The following is a 24,070-nucleotide window of genomic DNA, read 5'->3' on the forward strand; positions in this document are numbered from 1 at the left end:
CTGAAAGCATGGAGGGTGGTAATCTTTACATTCAAATATTTCCCCCTCTGAGGCAATAAACCCTAAGGTTGACTATTATTGTCTAACATTAAAGGAATTTAAAGACATTGTATTTATTCAAATATAGGATCTTGCTTAAGTTTCTTCATAGCAGCATACTCTACATTACACCATTTTGTCAACAAAAATATATTAAACTTTTTACCAATGCAGTTGTTATCATATATGAATAAATTGAGTTTAGAAAACTACGGCCAACTCAGCCGTTCATGGCCATATTACTCAAGGTGAAGATTATCTATGCTTAGCGTAGAGGGCACTTGGGTCAGCAGCATTTCTCCACTTCTGTGCAGCACCACATGAACGCCAAGGTACTTCTTCAGGGCTGACATGTCCAAAATTAAGACATTCTTTTTCAGAACACTGAGCCTAAGCTAAGAAGCCTCGTCAGCATGCAGCCATATCTACAGTGCATTCCAGAAACCAGGAACAGAGCACCGTGAAAAGAAATTTCAGTAAGGCAGGGAACTCTACCCAGCCTACCAGATCAAATAGCCCTGGCTATGCATGAAAGAGAAAGAATGCACCAGAAGAAACATCAGAACAGGGTTAAGAGGAAAGGTATTCATTTCACTGCTCCAGAGTCCATATGTGTGATTTCATTCCCTTCCCAATGAAGGGAAGAAACAAACTTACCTAAAGATAAGGTAACAAGAACAGGACTAGAACCATAAAACACCCTAGTAAGGAAAACAAAGAGATTTGTGCAATTCAGTAATTTTTCCTATGATTTATGAAGCAAAATAGTAAGGTAGAAGATCCAAAATGGCATCTGCTCCTAAAGGATGTTAAAAGGCAAGTCCAAAATCAGTTTCTCATTGCCAAGCAAGAACCACCCAAGAGACATGATGAAGACTCTACTGCCAGTGCCCCTTACTCTCCATGTTCTACACAGGTGATCCTGGCCAGACCACTTCTACACACATGTCCTGGTGCTTGTGCATATGTCGTTGTGAAAGAGACAGTAAGTGAATTCAGCTCACTTAGATATTCTAAAAATAAACATCACCCTCCCATTCTGTAAAATCTTGTATTGAGCTTTGCTCTTCTCTAGCTTCCTAAAACATATGAAGCCCCTACACTTGTCCCCATGATCCATCAGGACTTTTAGGTCGTGTGTGGTAATGTCCACATACTTAGGTCCAGTCTGACTCTGGCATCACATCCTGCCTAAGAAGCTCTCCCTTGCAAGTTCTTGGGAAAGGAGACACCAGAAGTCTATGTTAAAAGCTGTCTGTCTGAAAAGGTGAGAGAAAACACTTTAAATTGTAATTGTACCAATCTATAATTTAACAAATAATTTTAAAAAGGGAGATGATCCTACTACTTTACAAGTATTGCTACAAGTTTAGCAGCAAGGCAAGGAAAAAAAAAAAAACTTAGTTAAAAGAATTCATATAATGCAGCAGTCTACTGCAGCTCATCTTCAGCAAGTCCACATCTATCTTCAACAAGCTGTACAAATGTTTTCAGCACTTTTAAAACAAGCTCTTCCGGTTACTGCATGCAGAAGTGTAGAAAAGTCACTAGCTGTTCTAATTGGTTTGAACATCATAATAATTGCACTTGTTTGAAGTTGGCAGTGAGGAGTTAATCACCTACAGAACTCTTATTGTGACAGTAACACTTGGGCACCATTAAATAATAACTGTTAAATAATGACTATATTAGACCAAAACTAAATGTACGTTATTTGTTTAAAGGTTTTTGCAATCTATTTTCACTTAGTTATAGCACTGATTAAAACACTTCTCTATACTTTTAAATGTTAAACATGATTTTACAAAAAAAAACCCCACAACTCTCAATTTAATTTTTGATATTTCATATAACCATTTTCTGAAAAGTTTTACTTTTAGATCCTACCTGAGAGATTCTGCCATCCGCCTTAAGTCTTCATTTTGTTGCTTTAAACGTTCAAGTTTAGCAAGTATCTTGGATAATTCGCGACTAGAGTGATCTGGATGCTCACTGTCTCGTACCAGGTGTCCACCAATATAAAAGAGTAAAGTTCCCCAAGCAAAGAGGATGAGCATAATCCAACGCCAGGAACCAGTCCATGGCCGCATTTTCAGAAGTTCAATTCTGAAACTCCAGAACTGCTTCTGCTCACAAAATAACAAACATTTTAAGTCCTTAGCCTGTACAAAAGTGGACAATTTCAGTTCCTCTGCTTCACCACATTGTATCAGAGAAAAATTATTCTCAGTGTTTTTCTTACTGCAACTCCTTAGAGAAGATCCTTATAGGGCTGTACATAGAAAGCATTAATATCGCATCATTCTTGGTTTATATTCTGTGAAAAGAATAAAAAAAATCTGAAATTATAATTCTGATATACAACAATATATTGGATTGCAATTAAGCTAAATGTGTCTATCATCATTCCTGAATGTTAATGACAATAATGTTACTACTTTCTGTCAAGGAGAAAAAGAAAAAAAGCTTTTAACTTTCCACAATAAATATGCTGAGCTCAAGAATGAACCACATAAATAATACACAATTAATTCTGGGTTTGCAATGGCCAGAAGAAATGCTGCTTTTTGTAAGAGAAATATTTACCAATTTGTATGTCATTTCACACATTAAAATAGTTCAAAAATTATTCTGTGGTAAACCTAATAGTCTCCTTTACTATTAACGAAGAGCCTTTATTCAATTACAAATTCATCTTTATTGTCTTCACTTTTATGAACTCTCTTCGCCATTTTTATCATGACTCCCACCCTGTAACAGAAGAGTTATAGCCATTCTAACAATATATTCCACTATTTGCAAGTAGATTGACCTACTAGCAGCTGTAATACCAATTAAGCAACTTGCAAGCACGGCAAAGAGTATAAGCACTAATTTTTAAACAAACAATCCATTGTATATCTTACTCTTAAATTTATAGTGGCCTCTGAAATGTCTATCTAAAATTAAACCCAAAATTTTATTTCTTGCTTAAAATAGCAAGACAACACTTCTCTCTTTACCCTTCCACTGTATGTGCTAAAACAGGTAAGAAGAAACACTGAACATTTAAGAGGTAGAACAGAGGGGGGTTTCAAGTAGAACCTATGTGGCACTGTTAAACTCACACATTTGAAAATCAGGCATGAGTATAGAAAGCTAATTTTTTAGAAATATTTTTCTTCTGCTTTAAAACTATCAAACCCATTTTGACAAGTGTTACTATTAAAACTACAAAAATGCAAAAAAAGCGCTAAAGGTAATACCTTCTCTCATCTAAAAACACTGCATCATTTAAAAAAATGCAAAATCACCTCAACTCATTTTCTACTTGGCAAAACATGATTCAATGACTGTAAGAATCTTCTCATTCTATCTAGAACAGAATTTAAGATTTAACTGATCAGCACATCCACAATCTTCTAAAGTGCTTCTCACCTCTTTTCCTCTTTCTCTGCAATGTAACATTTCTATCTTTTGCAAAAGGCATATATATGCCATTTATACTCAATTTCCAAAATAATCTATATTTCCAATTCTCAAATTTGTAAATCTACCATATTTCCTCTGAGATGCTACCCACACCCACATTCTCCCAAATTATTCTTCTCTGTTTAATCCTTCTTTCACCTTTAACTTATTTTTCATTTCATTTCGTTTTTTTATTCTGTTCCAACTCATTTCAAGTTTAGAGAAAAGGCTTCCCAACTTGCAATAACTTCCAAACTCACCCAGTCACAAAGATATGCCTGGAGCACGCACTTCCAGCTACTAAAATGCTAACATAGTATTAGAAAATGCTGAAAAATTTTCTCTACTTATTTTGCAGGAGGGTTTTTGTTTGTATATTCTTGAAAGAGGCAAAAAAATTCCACTTAAGACTAGTAAGATGGTACACAAGATAAACTATTTGAAAATTGACTATTACTAATGAAATGGAAAACTTATGTAGTACCTCTCTCAGGCTTTTCCATCTAATGTACCTGTGACAAGGTGAGTTATAAGTGGATCAGTTTTCTTTGAAAGTAATGTCAGAATCCCACATGTCATTTTCTACAGATCTCTAAGAAAGCTTTATATAGCTTTTGCTTTAGCTTGGCAAAAGCGTGGGACTGTCTTCAGGAAGATAGTGGTTTCTTCAACAATCTTTACAGATCACAGCATAAGGAAAAAGAACCCACATTATATGAAACAGAATAGGCCATGCCCAACCCACAGAGGATCGTTTCTATAAGCGAAGCAAGCCTAGTTACCTGCAGGAATGATTACTATAAAACCCCGACGGACTGAAGTTTAAGGTTTAAGTGGGAAAGTGTATTCTTACATCTAAACTACCAATCACCCAGAAAATGGTTGACTCTGGCTGCAACATGCGAAGTGAAATCACAAAGTCTGTGAAGGCAGGGGAAAGAAAAAATAATAGGAGACTTCAAATAATTCCTCTACTGATTGGGTAAATAGTATGCTGGGAATTGTGATGAGAATGAACAGATGCTATGAACATTATAAAATTACCGCTTAAGAGAAAAGCTACTATGAAAAACTCTTGACTTAATCACAAGCAGTTTGCAGATCTTAGATCAAAAAGTTTCTCCGGAGGACCATTTTATAACAGTCTGCATAATATACTCAGATATGATCTCCTTCTAGGAGCAACAAAGAAAAAAATTCACTACAGCTGTGATGAATTTCAAGAAGAGGAACTATTTTAAAAGAGAAATGGACTCCATGCCACCTGGAAAGATATCATGGTCTTAATTAAAACATCAGGTAAAGATGGCTATTATAATTAGCAAAGAAAGTATCGTTTTAAAAAGTCACAATCATAATCAAATTATTAGATAGATAAGACTCTAAATTCTGGTACGTTAAAGACATAAAAATTAATACTAAACCTTTTATCCAAAGACAGCTTACTAGAGACTTTAAGGTCAACAAATGAGCAGAGTATATAAGAATTTTTTAGAGTACTTTGCAAGGAAAATACGTACAAGTCGTCAGGAACAGATGATATTCTTCCAACAGTTCTAAAGAAGTTCAAGAACGCAATAGTTTAATTATTAACAGTAGTATGTAACCTCTCACTTATAATCATCTTGTAGCAAAGGAATGGAAAATGAAAACAGTAAACTGAATTCTTTGCAAGGGCTACAGCAGGGATCCCTGCAACTATAGGCCAGAAAAAAAATGACATTCATGTCAGGCAAACTGGCAGAAATAGTAATGGGATTAAATAGAACTGCAGACATAAGGATGAATGTAATCAAAGTGTACTAACATAGCTTATGGAAAGAGAAATTGTGCCTCATACATTTATAAAAGTCCTCCTGAAGATGTAAACAAACACCCAGGCAAGAGAGAACCAGTTCTAATTGTTACGGAGTTGATCTAGTCAATATGGATTTCCAAATGGCATTCAACAAGGTCCTCAAAATGTTTCAGAGAAACTAAGCTGCATGGAAGAAGAAAGTTCATCATATGAGTCACCACCCTGCTAAAAGAGAAGAAACTTACAGTAAGACTAGGCAATCAGTTTCTAAGTGGAATGAATGATCAGGGACCTCACTAGAACTCATGGTAGAGTTCATACAGTTTAATATATTCGTAAGTGATTTGGAAAACAAGATGGAAAGTGAGGTAACAAAGTCTGCACATATTATACAAAAGTTGACCGCGATGAAGAACATCAAGACTCTGTCTAATGAAGAAATAAAATGAAAGATGAAAAATCAGTTTATATCAGTGTGTAGAGTTATAGATGACCTTTGAATCACTATCCCTCAGGAATGGACTTCAGCTGTAATAGGTGATTCTGTAAAATATCAGCTCAGCATTGGCCAAAAAGCAACCAAGTCCTCACAGGTTTAAAAACAAACAAACAAAAAAAAATCCCCACAAACCCAAGAACCTCCCCCCCTAAAAAAACCCAACAGAAATAATTATCATTATGTCACTGCATAAAAACATTGGGTCAGGACTTTGATTACCTCATATCATTCTGATTCATCCTACTCAAAAAGACATGGTAGAAATAGAAATTATACCGAAAAGGGTTACAAAAATTAGCAGAGAGAGAGAATGGCCTTCAGTAACAAATAGTGGCTGAACAGATTAGTAGAAAGGACAACTCAGAAATTAACATGGCAAACCTATAAAAATCATTAATGGTATAAGAAAGTAAACAAGATATAATTGTTTGTTGTTGCTTCTGGCACAAGGGCATAATGAGTAAAACTTTCTGGTTGAACAGATTCAAAAGAAAAAGAAGGTATTTCTCAAGATGCGCAATTCCAGCATGAAACTCATTTTGATCAAACACTGTAGGTATTAAAAGTTTACATTTCAAAGGCCATTAGACCATCAAAGGCTACTCACAAAGATTCACCCAATACTCTCCGAATCCCAAGCCACATATTGTTGGAAACCAGAGAATATACCGAGGCAGTATCACCATAGTATCCTGGTTCTTGCAGTTTTCCCTGGACATCCACTGCTAGCCAGTCTGAGAGATACATCAGGCTAGATAAGTTGTACATCTCAAGCAATTAATGGTGTACAGTAATTATTTTCAAGTACATTGTTCCTGTAGCACCTTCACATTGCTTTTACACAAGTGATTTTAAAGTACCGACACTTTGAATTTAGCTTTCTTTAATAGTAAACCTGTTTTTTCTTCCTGAAAATAAATAAAATTATGTCTAAAACAATTAATGGACTTAATATTTTAAACAACAGAGTTCTGAAACTACTCTTAAACATTTTATAGAACATGCAAAAATAGCATGTTTTATCTGATTTCTATGAATCTCTGATGATGTCATTGGTCTTTTTATAAGTTAGATCACAGTACAGTTAAATATAAAATAAAGATGCCAAACTATCTGAACAAATAGGAAGAACATTCTGAACTAACATTAAACAGTCAGCCTGTATCTCAAAAAGTGGTATATCTAATTATACATGAGTTCTAACTACTCTTAACTATTGGCTTTGTACTGTAATGTGCCTTTTACATTTTTTCCTCAATTTCACACTGTTCTGGGAATGCAAAATGTCAAAGTATTTCAGTATTTCAAAGGCCATACAAGACCTTTAAATAAATTAAATTATAATAAATAAAAGACTAGTAGAAATAAAAGAACAAATAAGGAAACAAAAAGGAAAACTGATCAGGTTTTTAAAACTGTTCAACTTCTACAGCTTGTATCAGGTTTCTGAAAGACCTCCACATGCAGACGTATATCATAGATATCTGCCTGACAGGAAGTCAAGATGTAATGTCAATATTTATCCCTCTTTAATTTTATATAGCTGTTTATGAGTTTCCATACTGTAAACAAAGCTCAGGACTGCCAAGACTGAAAGTATGAGCCTGAAGTTCGAGAAAACTCAGCAGCAGCCCACAAACCCAGTAATTCAAACCTGAGATGAATCATAACATACATGGTCATTAACATCGTCTGATACTGAATATCAAAATAAGAGCCCACCAAACTTAGAAGGTGTGGGAAATCAGTACCAATAAATATATTTTATTAAGCAGGAAACAGGAAAATATCTAAATAACAATTATTAGTGTTATTATTAAATTATGTTATATAGTAAAGATCCTTTATCTAAGAATACTGTTACATTTCTTTTACCCAGAAGCAGCCATGTATTTTAATTTACTAATTATCCCCTGAGATTTACCATGATTTCTTGTCTTACATTCGATTGGATTTTCCCATACTTTGCATTTCCCAGTGCATAAGCATGTCAAAACACCATATATTGACTATTAGCTAATTTGCATTTTCTTCCCTGCAATTTTAGATTAGTTCCTGTCTCCCTTCTAGGGGATCACAAGAATGGTTGACTACATTCTTATAACATCACCTTTTAAACTAATGCAATAAGATATCTCTTTTATCTCTTTGAAAGGGTTTACCCTGGGTGTTTGGGGTGAAAAAGCATGTATTCCTCTATTCTCCCCAACAGCTCTTGGAATTATCTCTACAGCAATCTTTCAAGCTAATTTTCTTTTTAAATTTCATCACTATACCCAGTTAAAAGGGTTTCAATCTGATCTCTCAGGGAAATCATCTCCCATTCATAAGAACCCAGCTACCATCCACAAAAATCCCTGTCACATCACTGATGTAGGTGCTAGGCATGGACTGAAAAACGAAGCTCAGTAGAAGCAGCAGCATACAACAGTATAGTGGCAAAAGAAGCTTTAATGCCAGTATCAGCATGGGGCTGGAGATGTCACAGTGAAATTGGTAACTTTTAGGGATTCTGGAATGTAAAGACACAGCTTTTAGCTGCCGTGAAATAAAGCAGTTTGGACTTACATAAATGATGGAAAATCTTCCACATATGAATGCAAAGGGTCTTGTGGTTCCATAGGAGACTGAAGATGAAGAGACTACAGACAAGCTATGAAATCTTCTCAAAATAGTGCGAAACAAATAGATATTGGTGGTAATTAACATCAAGGCTTTTTGTGTTTAAATGTAAAAGTTTTCTGTCACTCTTTAGAAATTGATTTGTTATTTCAAACTCCTGTTTCAGCTAGTAAAGAAAGCAAACCAGTATCAGGAAAAAGTTTTGTAGAATAAGAACAAAGTAATGTTAAAAGCAAATGCTAAATTGAAAGCAAAGTATCACCTACAGTAAGCTATTTTTCAGGTTTAATTTAATCCTGTAGCTCTATTATAAGAAGTCAATGCAAAATATGCAGTATTATTTAATGAAGCAAAAAAGTTCTGATAAGTACTTACTATTATAAATCATTAGGAATACACAGTCTTTAATGCACCAGTTGAATGGAAAATAATATTGTGAGAAAGGAAGTCAAATTAAAATTTATTTACTGCTAAATGCATAGCACAGAAAATGTGGTTAGTGTCACAAATTTATTTAGACTCCATTAAAGAGACGACAGAATATTTACATAAAAATAAAGGTCTGCTTCAATGCCTTCATCAGGAAATCAAATTGTGCATACTACACATGTAAGCCACAATCGATCAGAAGCATATAAAAATGTTTTGTTGTCCAATTAACAGGGAAGGTTTGGTTAAAAACCATTGCTTCAATGCAATGCAATGTTTACAAAATGACTAAAGGAAATAGTAAAGAGAACACTAACTTATTGAAAATGATAATTAAAAAAGAGACTGAAGTGTAGCTCCAACATCATCAGGAGAAATAATGTGCATCCATGTCAAAGTTATTTTGCTATAGCAAAAATGATTAATCAATGAAAAAATAAATATATACTATATTTCCTCATCTTGCCCCCATAATGCCTGCTGGTTATTTTAAAGCCTTAAAAGGTACTTACAAATCAGAAACTTGAATAGCCCAATACCATAATTTCAAATGAAAGGACATCTTCCATGACTTAAATAAGGTCCTTATTAACTTACTATTCCCAACATGCTTTCAGTAACAAATCCAGTGATGGAGTGGAGATTTTCTCTTTGTGTATTCTTCCTTGCTATTCAGAATTATGGCCCCAGAATAGCATTATACTTTTTCTTGGCAATGTACAGTTTCAAGTTATTTTCGGTTCAGTTCAAAGCAAGCTAAGCAAGTCTACTTTTGGCTCAACCACCTACTGATCTAGATTCACTCAAAAAAAAGTGTACCTTATGTAAGTTGAAAAGAAAAAAAATTACTCATGAAGCAAAATTCATACATCGCTATAGCTACTATGTATGGCATTATATTTAATGGCATGTACATTATCTACAGTTCTTTTTTTCACAGTATGAAACATGAAATTCACTCCACTGTTAAGGGCTATCACATTGACTTAAAGTCAAAAAACGTGAAACACTCAAAAAGCATGTTACACTGTACATGCAACTTAGAGTGAACTTTCACATCATTGGTAGTTTCTTTTAAAAGTAAAGTAAACTTAAGTAAGTTAAGTTAGTATTTTTAAGATTTCACCAACAAAAATTATCTTCTTAGGAAAGCATGCTACCCTAAGTAATGCTAACCTGCTCTGCTATAATAAAAATAAAATTAAAAAAAAAAAAAAAACCACAAAAAACCCCCCAACTTTCTGATTCCAGTTCCTATGTAACAATGATGTGATGGCACAGCCTCTGACAAAGGATTAGAGCCTAAAGAAATAATCCTTTTAGGATATTAAAATAAAACTAAGGATCAAAGGACAAAAATAACAAATGACTCTGTAGTGTTTGATACAAATAAGCAAACATTGCAAGTATTCATGGTGTATGCAATGCATTCTTTACAAAGGCTTATATATTATTTGCTTAATGAAACACCATCTTCATAATCTGAACTAGGTTATATGGGCAAGATTTCTTCAGTCAAATCCTATGTCCTAGTATTTCAGGTAACCATGCCATAGAAACCTTTTTAAGTTCCACCTGAAAAAAAAAAAAAAGGATTTCCTTTACCCATTATTGGAATGCTGTTTAAAAACTCGCTCTTCCAATGCTTAAAAGCCTTCTTTAATTTCCAAACTAAATTTGTATTTTGCTAATTTATACTTGTGTTTTCTTGCACTAGTATAAACTCAGTTTAGAGAGCTTGGTTACTGCCCTATTCTGTAGAGAGTGGTCTATCTACAGAAAGCAGCCATATGCCTTCTGAGACTTATATGTTAGTCTGAGTCTTATATGCTAGTTTACAAGCACTTCATTGCAAGAGGCTTACAAATTCTCCACAACCTGTACCAGCGCCCATTCCGATTAAGTCTCTTCAGAACATCAGGAATCAGAATTGTATACATAACACATAAGATGTTGCCGGTGCCTTGTATGAAACGAATACTTGCTTTTCTCTCTTGGACCTGCTTTCTGTGATTTATCCTAGGACTGGATTTGTCTTTTTCATGGCCACATTACTCTGGCAGTCAGCAACCATTTTGCAAGGATACCTTCAAACTTTTTGGCACCTGTATCTCTTCAAATTGACAAGCTCTCATCTTATATACAGAAATTCTTATTTTTAATCCTTTTAACTTTGTGTTATTATATTTTATCCCATTCTACCACTCCAGTATCCCAAGTAAAAAATTCTTCTTGCACATTTTTCTGACCCCCATCATAACACTCCTCTACTTTGTGACCTAAATTTCATTATAATCTATTATCTTCTTGTGACGTCGTCACTACTGAAAATCCCCAAGATGAATAACAGATGTAATCTAGTGCACTAATAGTGTCTCTCCTCCAGTCTAATATTCTTCCTTGTAGCACAAGTCACTGTCACTTCATACCTTCAGCTACTTTTTTTTCCAATGAATGATTGTACTTTTCATCCACATTTCCTCTAACTCAATATATAATTTTCTATGTGCCAAGAAAATGCTGAAAGGAAGTCCAGATACACAGTTTCTCCCAAACTACATTTAATTAGGAAATTTACTTTCCCTCACTGAAATAGTTAATAAGTAAACCTAGAATAATCCAGATCAAATAATCTTTGGCGAACCTGTGTTGCATTTATCTCATTTTCCATTTTCATCTAGCTGTACTTTGTTAATTGTCATTTCTTTCAAAATTTGTCCCCATGCTTTGCATACTACTGTGATCAAGCCAGGGCTGGTAATTATTTCTAATTCTAGCACTCATCTATACTAATCCCAAGAGACTTTATCCAATTTAGTTCCAAACTTTTTAGACTATTGACTGGAAACAATTTCGAAAGCATTTCATTCATCCATAACTTTTTAATTACCTTTATTAATATACAAATTATATATATTATTTTCTTCAACCAGAGAACAGAAACCCATTCACAGAACATGTATTAATGTTTGTATTCTAAAAGTATCCAAAATGAAGTTTCTTTAGTTTTCTATTCAAGTTCACTGTTTCAGTTATATAATTTTATTTTTCTATCCATAAAAACTATCCATTCCCTGCTTTTTCTGGAACAAGGACGTAAATTCTGTAGTATTCCATATGTATACTTAATTATTGTGCAAATTTACTTCTTTTTTCTTCCTAATTTCTGTTCACATGTATCACAGGACATAAGTAAACATAATCATGAGACTTGCTTACTATTTACTCCTAACATCTTTACTTTACTTTACTCCTAACACCTTCATCTTTACTACTGTTTCTGTAAAAGCCTAATTTTATAACTGTACGGCTTGCTCTGAGCAATTTGGGTGATTTTCTCTTCATATACTCCCTTATAATTTTACATAAATAAATATGATCTGCTCATCTGATACAATCAGCAGATTATTCTCTAATTAAACATTTTCTTAATGGAATTCACCACCTTTTTCAATTTCATTGCAAGTGCAGATTTATTCAACACTGAAGCTTTCAAATACTATAATTTTGGATCTTCACCACAGAAAACTCCCTGGCAGGAAGAGATGGTACTGAGGGACTTCCTTAACTATGTGAAAGCTGCAGGCCCACTCATTTCATTTGGTTAGAAAACAAAATCATAACCAACAAGAACAAACTTAGGAGAAAGACACAACATGATTTATCCTTCCTGAAATTCGGTTAGAGAGATTCTGCCACTGAGTTTTGAAGCTTGATGACTTTGCAGACTTACAGAGCTTACGAAGAAGGTAAATTACCAGGAGTTGAGGAATTAAAGCTAGTGTCAAAACACAAGATTATCAACTTGAGAAGACTCATCTTAAGATTCATTTAGAAGGATTAACAGAATACATACTATAATACAGACAAGAAATTCAAAGCAGAGGAAAAACGAACCTTAAAGGATCCTGGTATTATTTCTGAGGTTCTAGTGTTTATTCTAAAATGCTCAGCTGACCAACACAGAGACTTTTTTTCAATTTAACTGCATAAAATTTTATAGCTGAAAACAACTTTGAAGAGTTTTGAAATGAAAACACCTTCAGAAAGGAAGGCAGAGAAAGAAATAGGCAAATATTCAGAATGTCCAGTAAGCAATCTTGTTGTGCCAAATTTCTTCTTCTTTTAGAAAGTCAATACTTACAGTTTGTTTGCAGCTTAAAACAAAGGTAGTTGCTCTGTATAACTAATTTTATCCTAGAGTCATAGGTAGTGATTACTGATGCAATGAAAATAAAGTCAACAACAAAAGATGAACATATGTAGATTATAAACTGAGCTGATTGACAGCTCCAGAGTTGCTGTACTTGCAAGCCAAGTAGCAGCAATAAATTCCCTAAAATGACTGATGATCAGTGAAGACATGACAGAAGTCACCAAACCGAGGTTGCTACTGCTTTTTTGAAGTTCTTAAGAAGGTGTATAGCAGACAAACTGAAGCTGAGAGAACAGTAAGTGTAATTTCCCATCTTCCTTACAAGTCTAATTTCAATCAGAATACTGTAAGAAAGTAACTAAGGAATGTATGCACTTCTTTTCTTTCCTATAAGCCTCCTCCTCCATCAGTGACCTCTAACTACTACAAACACCTGAATTGTCATCCAGAATAATAATCTTGGTACCATTACTGAACAAGGTCTTAATGCTTTCACCCCAACAGAATTTCTAATATTACTTTTTACTTTATTATATTCCTTTACATTATCTCCTTGCTGTTTAAAACACCAAACATTATCTAGGTCTTCATCCAACTGCATCCAAATTAATGTATTTTTCCCTTTGGTACTGATATCTGTCCATATTTCTCTCATTTACACTCAACAGAAACCAATAAATATATACTCCTGGTTTTATATTATATCTTTATAACCTCAGCTCTTTGAACACCTTTGTAGGCTCCCTATGAGGTTCTAGCTCCCCATGCCACCAGCAAGATCATTTTGTGATATTTAAGGTTCTTCACTAAACTACTCATTATCTAGTTTCTTTAAGAATTTACTAGCATTGACAGGGACATATTCTTTAATATTTCTTCTGTCCTGCACCAACCACAAGTACTTTCTTCTAAAAATACCTATGAGATTTTCTTGAGCTGACACCAAACTGCCTAAGTCTTTCTACCCACTTATCTTATTCGCTTTCAAAGTTCTGTCATAGCAAGTAGAAATCAAAGTTTCAAGGACCATGACTAAATATTACTGTGTTAAAAATGCTTTACTATCTCCTCATTCTCTTCTGTGTACCCCTTTGGTTGCCCTTCCTTAAGACATGAACTCGCTTTTTAGTTTAGTATTTATATAGCATCTTGTGTAGTGACCTCAATTACTGACATAGTCCATCAGCCCATCACTGTTAATGTAAGTTTAAAACAAAACATAAGTTTAAAACAAAAAAATCCTAAAACCTTTCTGGAATTTTATCTACCACAGGTCTAAATATCCTCCATAAAGAAAAAGCTTCTGAAGTTTCACATCATTCAATCAGGAGGTGTTACTGCAAACGTTTCCTCCAAAAAAAAAAGCTGTTCATAGCAAATACAAATATTTGATTCAAAGTATTTTATAAAGTAAAAAAGTAAAAGAGAGAGAAGATTGATCCAGAATGATATCTAGAAAAATAAGACTACAAGACAATTGCTAGCTATTTGTTTTTCGTGGTCAAATAAATAGTTTACTATTAAAAGTTCCCATGATAGCTTATTTTATACAACATGTCACATTTGATTAAATTCTTTGTTTTTAGTACATCACATGGTCATACTGGAGCAAGTGTAGCAAAGGGTGACAAAGATGATTACGGGATTGGAAAATGTCCCATGCGAGGAGCGGCTGAGAGAACTGGGATTGTTCAGCCAGGAGAAGAGAAAGCTCAGGCAGGATATATATCCTATATATCCTATATCAATATTATTATATATCAATATATAAAAATACCTGATGGGTGGAAGTAAAGAAGACAGAGCAAGACTCTTGTCAGTGGTGCCCAGTGACAGTTCAAGAGGCAATTAATAGAGACGACAGAGTACTGAAGGAGCTAGCGGATGTTATGGCAGGACCCCTCTCGATCATCTACCAAAGGTCTTGGGAGTCTGGGGAGGTCCCTGCTGACTGGAAGCTAGCCAATGTTATTCCAATTTACAAGAAGGGCATGAGGGAAGACCCAGGGAACTACAGACCTATTAGTCTAACCTCAGTTCCTGGAAAAATTACGGAAAAGATTATACTGGGTACTACTGAAAGGCATTTAAAGAATAATGCAATCGTCAGGCACAGTCAACAGAAGTTCACAAAAGGAAAGTCCTGTTTAACGAATTTGATATCCTTCTATGATAAGGTCACCCGCCTAGTGGATGAAGGGAAGGCGGTGGATGTAGTTTTTCTGGATTTTAGTAAGGCTTTTGATACTGTCCCTCACAGCATCCTTCTGGACAAGTCGTCCAACTGTTGGATGAGCAGGTTCACGGTGCGCTGGGTGAAGAACCGGCCGAAGGGCAGAGCTCAAAGGGTTGTAGTGAATAGGGCTGCATCTGGCTGGCGATGGGCCACCAGTGGTGTTCCTCAGGGTTCAATTCTAGGGCCAGTTCTGTTCAATATATTTATCAATGATCTGGATGCAGGAGTTGAAGGCACCATTAGCAAGTTTGCTGATGATACCAAACTGGGAGGTGCTGTTGACTCTCTTGAGGGACAAGAGGCCTTGCAGAGGGATCTAGATAGATTGGAGCATTGGGCAATGATTAATGGGATGAAGTTTGACAAGTCAAAATGCTGGGTTCTGCACCTAGGATGGAGGAATGCCGGGCACAAGTATAAACTAGGAGAGGAGTGGCTGGAGAGCAGCCCTGCAGAAAGGAATCTGGGGCTGCTGGTCGACAGCAGGCTCAGTATGAGCCAGCAGTGTGCCCTGGCAGCCAAGAGGGCAAACCGCATCCCCGGGTGCATCAAACACAGGCAGTCAAAAGAGACGATTATCCCGCTGTATTCAGTGTTGGTGCAGGCTCACCTTGAATACTGTGTGCAGTTCTGGGCCCCACAATTTAAGAAGGATGTGAAGGTCCTTGAATGCGTCCAGAGGGGGGCAACAAAGCTGGTGAAAGGGCTGGAAGGAAAGTCCTATGAGGTGCAGCTAAGGACTTTGGGCTTGTCTAGTTTGGAGAAAAGGAGGCTGAGGGGTGACCTCATTGCTCTCTACAGCTTCCTGAGGAGGGAAAGTGGAGAGGGAGGTGCTGATCTCTTCTCCCTGGTATCCAGTGATGGGACGTGTGGGAATGGTTCAAAGCTGCACCAGGGGAGGTTTAGACTGGACATTAGGAAGCATTTCTTTACCGAGAGGGTGGTCAAACGCTGGAACAGGTTTCCTAGAGAAGTGGTCGATGCCCCAAGCCTGTCAGTGTTTAAAAGGCATTTGGACCAATGCCCTTAACAACATGCTTTAACTTGGTCAGCCCTGAAGTGGTCAGTCAGATGATCATTGTAGGTCCCTTCCAACTGAAATAGTCTATTCTATTCAATGGGCACAAACTGAAACACAAAATTCCATTTAAGCCTAAGAATATACTTTTTACTGTGAGGGTGGTCAAACACTGGAACAGGCTGGGCAGGTTAGTGAAGTCTTCATCCCTGGAGACTGGACACAGACCTGAGCAACCTGCTCCAGTTGACCCTACTTTAAGCAGCGGGGTTGGACTAGAAGATCTCCAGAGATACTCTCCAAAGTCAGCTATTCTGTGATTCTGTGAAATAACAGAACTCCTCAGGAATTTAATTTAATCAGCATTTTTTACAGCTTATGGTGCGAAAAAAAATAATTTCTAAAATGAATAACATGTAAATGTACAATGTATACTATCCTTCACATAAATAGCAATAAATTTTTAAATATCGTTAACATACTAACTTCATAACAGACCTGAAGAACAGCTTACCCTCTCCACAACAGCAGGAAATGAACACAACTGCATCATGGGCTTGGAGGTTAACAAGTAATTCCACTAGTCCAGCAGCCAGTGAAATTAATAACTGTTTAAAAGAAAAAAGAAGGTCCCTTTAGTTTCACATTCAAACAAAAGTGTTTCACGTTCTATAAGAACATCTTCCTTTTGATTTGCCCTTGTATCATAACGTTGAGAAAGAACCTAATTCCTCATCTTAAAATATCACATTTTCTACTTTTTATTTAACTAATTCTGGATTTTCCATAAAGATCAATTACTTACTTAATCAGAATATTTTTAACTACTATCTTTCATTATACCTAGATTAGATACAATGTGATCTAGCAATCAAAGAATTAAATCAAAGAATATTTTAGGGTCTGTATTGATTTAGTGAGTAACTTGTACAAGCCAGTCTCACCAGGCCCCAGTTTCCCGTTAGTATTTGCCAACACCAAATAAGGTTTGAAGTTGAATTCATTAATATTTACAGATACTATCAAATTTGCTGCTGAAAGATGTTATAAATTTTGAATGCAAGATACACATCTGCATAATCAATTAAAGTAATTCAGCCATTTAGCAGTTTTGTCAAATAATTGTTTCCCCATTTCTAACTCCCTGTTCAAAATACCAGTCAAAACTTTGAAATTGGCGGGGGGAAGGATGGAATATTTATTTTTAACCCTATATTTTATAAAATGAATACAAGAGTATTCACATATATTTCATGCACATTATGGTTTATAAAAAGTATAAATATGTTGAGGAAACCTTGCAAAGAAAATTAATTTTCTTTTAATCAAAATATTAAAAGTCACTGGAATAATCACTTAATGCAACTGGAGGAATCACAAATCCGGAGATATGGAGAAAACAAAATACAAATAAATTGAATGGCCCTTTAAAAGAATTCCATAGCAGAAGAATACAACTCCCAAAATTTCAAGAAAATTCCTGCTATCTTGCAAAAAACATAAGCTCTCTTCATAACTTAACCTAAAAACATAATTCAGCTCTCATAACAAAATTATTCTTAGTTCATTTCAGTATTTATTAGAATCATAGAATCATATTAGAGACAACATACATATTGTTCCAAGCCCTGCCTTTTGTGAATTCTAGTAATACCTTTAGATGTATATAGCTTCATACCTTTTAGAAGTGCCCTCCATTCTTTTTGACAGACAGTATTAGGGGGGGCAGGAAGCATTCTGCTTGCATCATTTTAATGCTTCTTTAAGATGACTGGGTCAGGTAGGGCCTCCCAGAGAAAGAGAGACAACCTGCATTCCTTGGAGATATCCTGACTATGCTCAGGTCCAGGAGGTTCAAGAAACTGTAGAGTATGGCAGTTGAGAAAATTCCAGTACAGGAGCTTGTAGCCCAAGCAAAGAAATTGCAGTAAGGAGCAGGGACCAGGCCTTGGTATGACCTTACACACGATAGGAAAAAACTTTCAGCTGATCAGAGGGCACTGTGCAGTTCACAGCTTAAAGTCACTGAATTAACTATAACCAAGTGGAAGCAACAGTATACTCACAATGACAATGTGGGCAGGGAAAATGCCCATATTTAAAAAAAAAATTTTACTTTTCTTCTGTCTTCCCTATCCACTGAGTTTGCAATACTGAAAATGTCAATTATCCTAACTGTTATTCTAATAAAACTTGACACTTTTTTAGTTAAAAAACATTTAGTCTCCTTTGAGGAGCTAATTATAAGGAGAAAGCCTAGGCAGAACCACATCAAAATTATGGCCAACTCAGGGTCCCATGCCCCTGTAGTTATTAAATTTATTTCTGTTAAAAAAAAACAAAAAGCAATGGAGAACAAATTTAAGTATTACTACTAATCCTACTTCAACTACATAGCTTCTAGTCAGAGATCAGGGGGGAAAAAAAAAATTAGGTAATTTTAATATCACAGACCAAACATTCTCAAGATTATGCTATATGAATACCTAGTGGTTCAGTTATCACAATGGCAGTGGTTCAGAGAGATCCATACCCATTGCACTTGGGTTTTTTAAGCTGAAGGTAAACACAGAACACTGACCTTGAAACAGTTTAACAGGAGTTAAGAACTAATCAGAAGTAAGAACTTTTTTAAACTAGATAAAAGACTTACATCAAATATAAAAACAAATACTGTTTGAAAATATTAAGCACTCTGTTGTTTTAGATACAGTAATAAATACAAGTGCTTACAATTTTTGTAACACATTACATTTGAAAGCTTGAAAAAAGATACAGTAATTTCTAATTTTTTTTGACAATTGATGCAATTTTAAACAAAAGAGGGAATTGTACCTTGAAAGGAAAAGAGCAGCGTAGCTGTCAAATATATGCAAGATTCTCTGTCAAACACTTAGACAAAAATTAACTGCTGATTTTTCTTTCAGAAAGATAAAAGAGTCAATTGCAGAAACAATACACTTCTCCACAGAAATTATATATATGGACTCATTTTAATAAGTAATGGATAAAGCGGTCTTCAGTTTTACAGTCCCTTTTAACTATTAAGATAATACATTAACCAGAAACACAGCAAAGTAAGAAGTTACCTTTTGTCTTATCTGAACTAACCAAATGTCTTTGTAAGATAAAAATTATCTTAGCAAATGAACAGGACAATTATATAAGAAGGTTTATTTATTCTTGTTTACTTACTGTATTGACTCCACGAAACCCTAATCTAGTATGGCCACAGTCAAGAACGAATAATAAAAACTCAAATATCAACTCTAACATCAAGCATGATCTTCCTCCAGAGTAATAAGTTAATACTATACTGATAGCCCTTGCAGAAACCTCATTACAAAAGAAAATAGGAAGAGTGAGAATCTGTGGAAGCAATATAGTGAAAGAACAGACTATGGAAGTTAGCAGGACATAACTTATGTTAAAAAAGAAAGGATTTCTGACATTGAATTGCTTCTTACACTTGCAAGCAAAGTCATAACAAAATCCAGGGATTAGGAGTTTACCCTAGATAAATTCAGCAGATGAGGAAAGGGAAAGGAGTTCCTAAACCTGTAAGTGTGTAACAGCTAAAGGAATCAGTCATTGAAACAGATGATTTAATGAGGTAACGGATTCTTGGTTGCTCATCCCCTTTAAATTGAAGCACCAAAAATGCTTACAAAAAATATATCAAGAGGTTGAAAAGAATTGGGTTTTCTGCCCTGTGTTAGTCAGATGAGAGTTGATGAACAGAAATGGCCCATCCCTTTCTTAACAGAACTTAGAACTTATTATGTTCTTAATAGAGCACAGAACTTAATACCCCTAACTCTGTTAAATACTTCTGGAGATCAGTAAAACTCTATAATAAAGAAGGCCAATCTTCTTAGCCCATGGAGCTGCAAACTTAAATCTTAACATGGTCAATAGTCACATAGTATGGCACATATCCTGAAAAGATAAAGTGTTCAGAAGTTTCCCTGAACAAGAGTTGGTGGAACATCCTGCTGAACTTCACTGCTGCTGGCTGACTTCTTCCAGTAGCTGGGGATTTCTATTAACCAACAGCCCCTGTGTCAGCATGACCCCACTACTAGTCACATGATGTGATTCTAAAATGTGAGTTGCATTTAAACTGCATGTAAGCTGCAGATTTGCCATCACTTCTCTAGAAGAATAGACCCCAAGGCACCCTAGCATGACCTCGTTAAAATGTATTCAAACATCAGCTTACTGATCTTGCTAATCTTTCAGACAGCCTTTTAGCCACAATGGCCAAACTTTAGTTTTTCTCCAAAAGCCACAGAGAGACTAATTCTTTTATGAGACATTTCTCTTTAAATCAAGCTGAACTTCTCATTAGAAGCTTAAAGAAGGAAACAGCTGACTTTCTAACATCACTTAGAATACACAACAGCAAGGTAACATCTTTCATACTGCATGTGGTTCCACAGCCCAGAAATTCACAAAGACAAGACATGTTCCCCCCCCCCCCGCTGCCCCCAAAATGTTACTTTGTTCCACAGTTTTGCATTAGAATCCAAATTTATCAGAATCAGACATACAAATGTTTTGCTTTATGTTTCAGTGCTTTTCTGAGACCAAAGTACAGCTGCCTCTTCTGCTTGGGGGAAGTGCAGCTTCTTATCAGTAGCAAAATCTAGATACCTTGGGGAAGGAACAGAGTGGGACAAAGAAGATGAACAGCCTTTAGCTAATAATTGATCTTTCCATTCTTGTGGGTGCTGAAGCTTTCCACTAAATCTTCTCTTCCACCAGCTTCTCCATGTCATTCTTTAATGGCTGCAAACATCACAAGCAAGATCAGAGGTAAGATCTTTCTTTTGGCTGGCATCAAAGCAACATGCAAAATCTAATAATCAAGAAACTTAACATCAGCCTCTTCACAACACAGCTGGATGTTTATAAATCAAGGTGAAAAACAGGCAGATGAGAGAGCTGCTGAGTTTGTATAGTTATGCAAAAATGCATGACACCAGGCAGCCATAAGAAAACTGGAGTGCTAGTTGCAACCAGGAGGTTTTGCAAACTCAAAGCGTAGTCAAGGCTATACAGTATTCAGAAGCTGGAAAAGAGTCACAGAACTGAGCAAAAAGCCTTCCTTGTTACACATGGGAGGCTTGGAGACTGGATGATTTGACAACCCAGTAACAGAAATGCCAGAATACAATTTTGAGTGTGCCACATCAGGGAAAGAATGTCTGAAGTGATCATTATCTAAATAATCAGACTTGCTTTGTATCACCATTTTTCTAATTTAAATTGAACTGTGTTTTCTGCAGTACTTTTATTAGAAATAATAAAATTTTTATTGAAGATTGTAAATACTAATATTGCCACATGATAAAGAAGTATTTGCCATAAGTTTAATTCCACTGTGCCACAATGTATGTATCTTGACCTGTAATAATTCCCCTTGGCACTCCAATTTTCTTTTAAATGCTCTTCTGTTTTCATAGATAAAAAACTTTTGCTTTAGGAGACTACAAAGCACAATAAAGAGATCTGATCTATAACTAATGAGCTAACTCAAGTATTGGAAGCAACTTAAGTGCATTAGCATATAGGTCCATGCTGTCTAATTTACACTGGTTTACAGCTTTCATAGAGCTCCATGCCACCAAAACTTGATTCCTTCCTGCATCTGATCTTCACCATCACCATGGCTCAAGTGCACTGCTGATCTAAGACCTATTCTTTTAAAGAAAAGTGAAGCAACTGAAAAACTCGAAGTACTTTGTACAATAGTAAGGCTATGAATAAAACAGGACTCTGAAAGTTGCAAGTCAAAACCTCACATAAAGCTGCCAATGGCTTTTCCTCTCAAAATTGGTGTGACATATTATTAAGGGAAAATGACAGAAGAGTTTAAAACTTACTGAGTTTAAAACACCTTTGAAGGTATTAGCTTTTTGTTTAACTCCTTTTATGTCAAGTATTAAGATTACACTGTTAATCAGAATTCCCATTTTTATTTATAACATAACTATCACTAACTCATAAATTTGCTGTCAAACCATGGTGAGTGTTAGAAACTATCAGCCTTAACTAGTGAGCTATTTTCTTTAATATGCAAGATGGGGGTGGGGGTGGGGTGTATAACTTTATCAATAGAAACAAAAGAAAGTTGTTTGACTTTTTTTAACAAAGAATATTTTATTTTATAAACTAAAAATTCTAAAAATAAGACCAATTAATTTGTCATATAAAGTCTGTAATTATTAAAACAATATGAACACCGTATTGTAAAAAAGGATTTAAAAGCTACATTTGCGTATTTTCTCACATGTAATTCTAGTGAAATCCCATTCAAGTATTTCAGACTGGTAATAAGGAATATAATGCAGGGTTTGAAATATCCTTTTTAAAAAGGTCAAGCATTAGGAAAAAACTACTGTCGTGGTTTTTTTACTGTTTCCTAGGCAAGTTTACAATACTATCCACAAAGAAAGCCATTAAATTCATAGAATCATTGCATATAGACTCATTATTTGAGAGAAAAGCAGTATTTTCCTTTGTGGTGAACACACGTTGTAATAAGGATGTGACTATACCGCAGCCAGTGGCCCCTATGTTTAGCAGTCTACCAGTAGTATCTCACAATTCCATGAACTTGCAAGTTACACTTCTTACATCTACTCTATTTTATACCAGATATTATCTTCTTGTTCCTACTTTGTGTAGGGTTTTTTTAGCCCTTCCCTTCAACATCCTCTATTTCTGAATAGTTCAGCCTAATTTTAGCAACCATATCCAAAAAAAAAAAAAAAAAAAAAGCCCCACGCTGGTATTTGAAAGAGCTCTCCATGGTTCTGAGCAACATCCTGCGGGAGTCACCCGCTCTGGGAATGCTTTTGCTGAAGAGTCTGGCTAAGGCCCAGCCACAGACAATAAATCTAGTGCCAGTCTGATGGATTCTTGTTTCAGCAAAGTGAGTCTCAGGACAGAACAACCTAGAAAGGTAAAGGGGAGTCTGGATGGCATTTGCGTTCATGTCCACAGGAAGGGAGGAGGATAAAGGATCTACATCTCTACTCCTGAAGTTATTCACAAAAATCAAAAAGCAACAATGAATCAAGAAAACAATAAAATCAGTCTACTACCACCATTTGAAAATTACAAACTTACAATTAAAACAAATGGCAGCAGAAGCTAGTGGAGGGCAGGGGCTTCCTCCTAATGCCCCAAACATTATACACATTATTATCTACCTTGAGGTGTTCAGAAGTGAAGTACTGTTTTTTGAAGTTGGCTTTGCTAAAATCAGAAGATTTTAGACAGAGAAGTACACTGAACAGATTTTTGAAGACCTTGAGCAACTCCATCTCTGGGCTCATAGGTCAAGGGGCAATGAGATGAAAGAAAATTTTGAGACAGAAATGGTCCCATAAATCTGACAGAAGATGATACCAACATCGTTCTTACATGGAAATTAACTTTTTGATGACAGGGATTCTAAAGGATAGAAGAAGGCATGTTAAAACAGTGAGGCATTAAAATATCACCTGTATAAGATAACAAGCTGTTTAATGCTAGTGGAGGCCCTATCGTGACATTGCTGAGTGCAAAGACAGAGGATTTTATAACAAAACTAGACAGTCTTTTAGAAAACGCTGGGAAGGCACTGGTGACCACACCCACTCCCAGAAACAACACAGGAAGTAGCAGAAAAGAAGTCTTTGGAGTACAACTTAAGCTGCTTTATAAAAGATTATCATGACCTGGTTTTTGCTCCCTGTGACACACATAAACCAAGCAGAGAGGTGGTGATGAAGCTTAATTGGAAGATACTAAATTGGTACGCTACAGAATTT

General features: G+C 35.5%; 1 protein-coding gene across 4 annotated transcripts in view; it reads right to left on the bottom strand.

Annotated features, from left to right (window-relative positions):
* The window catches only part of FUT8 (fucosyltransferase 8), a 147,399-nt gene that overhangs the window by 76,346 nt on the left and 46,983 nt on the right, over positions 1–24,070 (bottom strand). For 2 of the 4 annotated variants that reach the window (XM_076344444.1, XM_076344442.1), the window contains exons 3-4: positions 16,762–16,855; positions 1,927–2,356 (exon numbers count right to left, since the gene is read on the bottom strand). The exons of 1 other annotated variant lie outside the window; for it this stretch is intronic. In XM_076344444.1, the coding sequence (XP_076200559.1) occupies positions 1,927–2,129 (203 nt within the window). In that variant the 5' untranslated portion in view covers positions 2,130–2,356; positions 16,762–16,855. The remainder of the gene's footprint in view (positions 1–1,926; positions 2,357–16,761; positions 16,856–24,070) is intronic. One more of the 4 variants, XM_076344443.1, reaches the window with a different exon arrangement.

Source organism: Aptenodytes patagonicus, chromosome 7, assembly GCF_965638725.1.
Source record: "Aptenodytes patagonicus chromosome 7, bAptPat1.pri.cur, whole genome shotgun sequence".
NCBI classification, from domain to species: domain Eukaryota; kingdom Metazoa; phylum Chordata; class Aves; order Sphenisciformes; family Spheniscidae; genus Aptenodytes; species Aptenodytes patagonicus.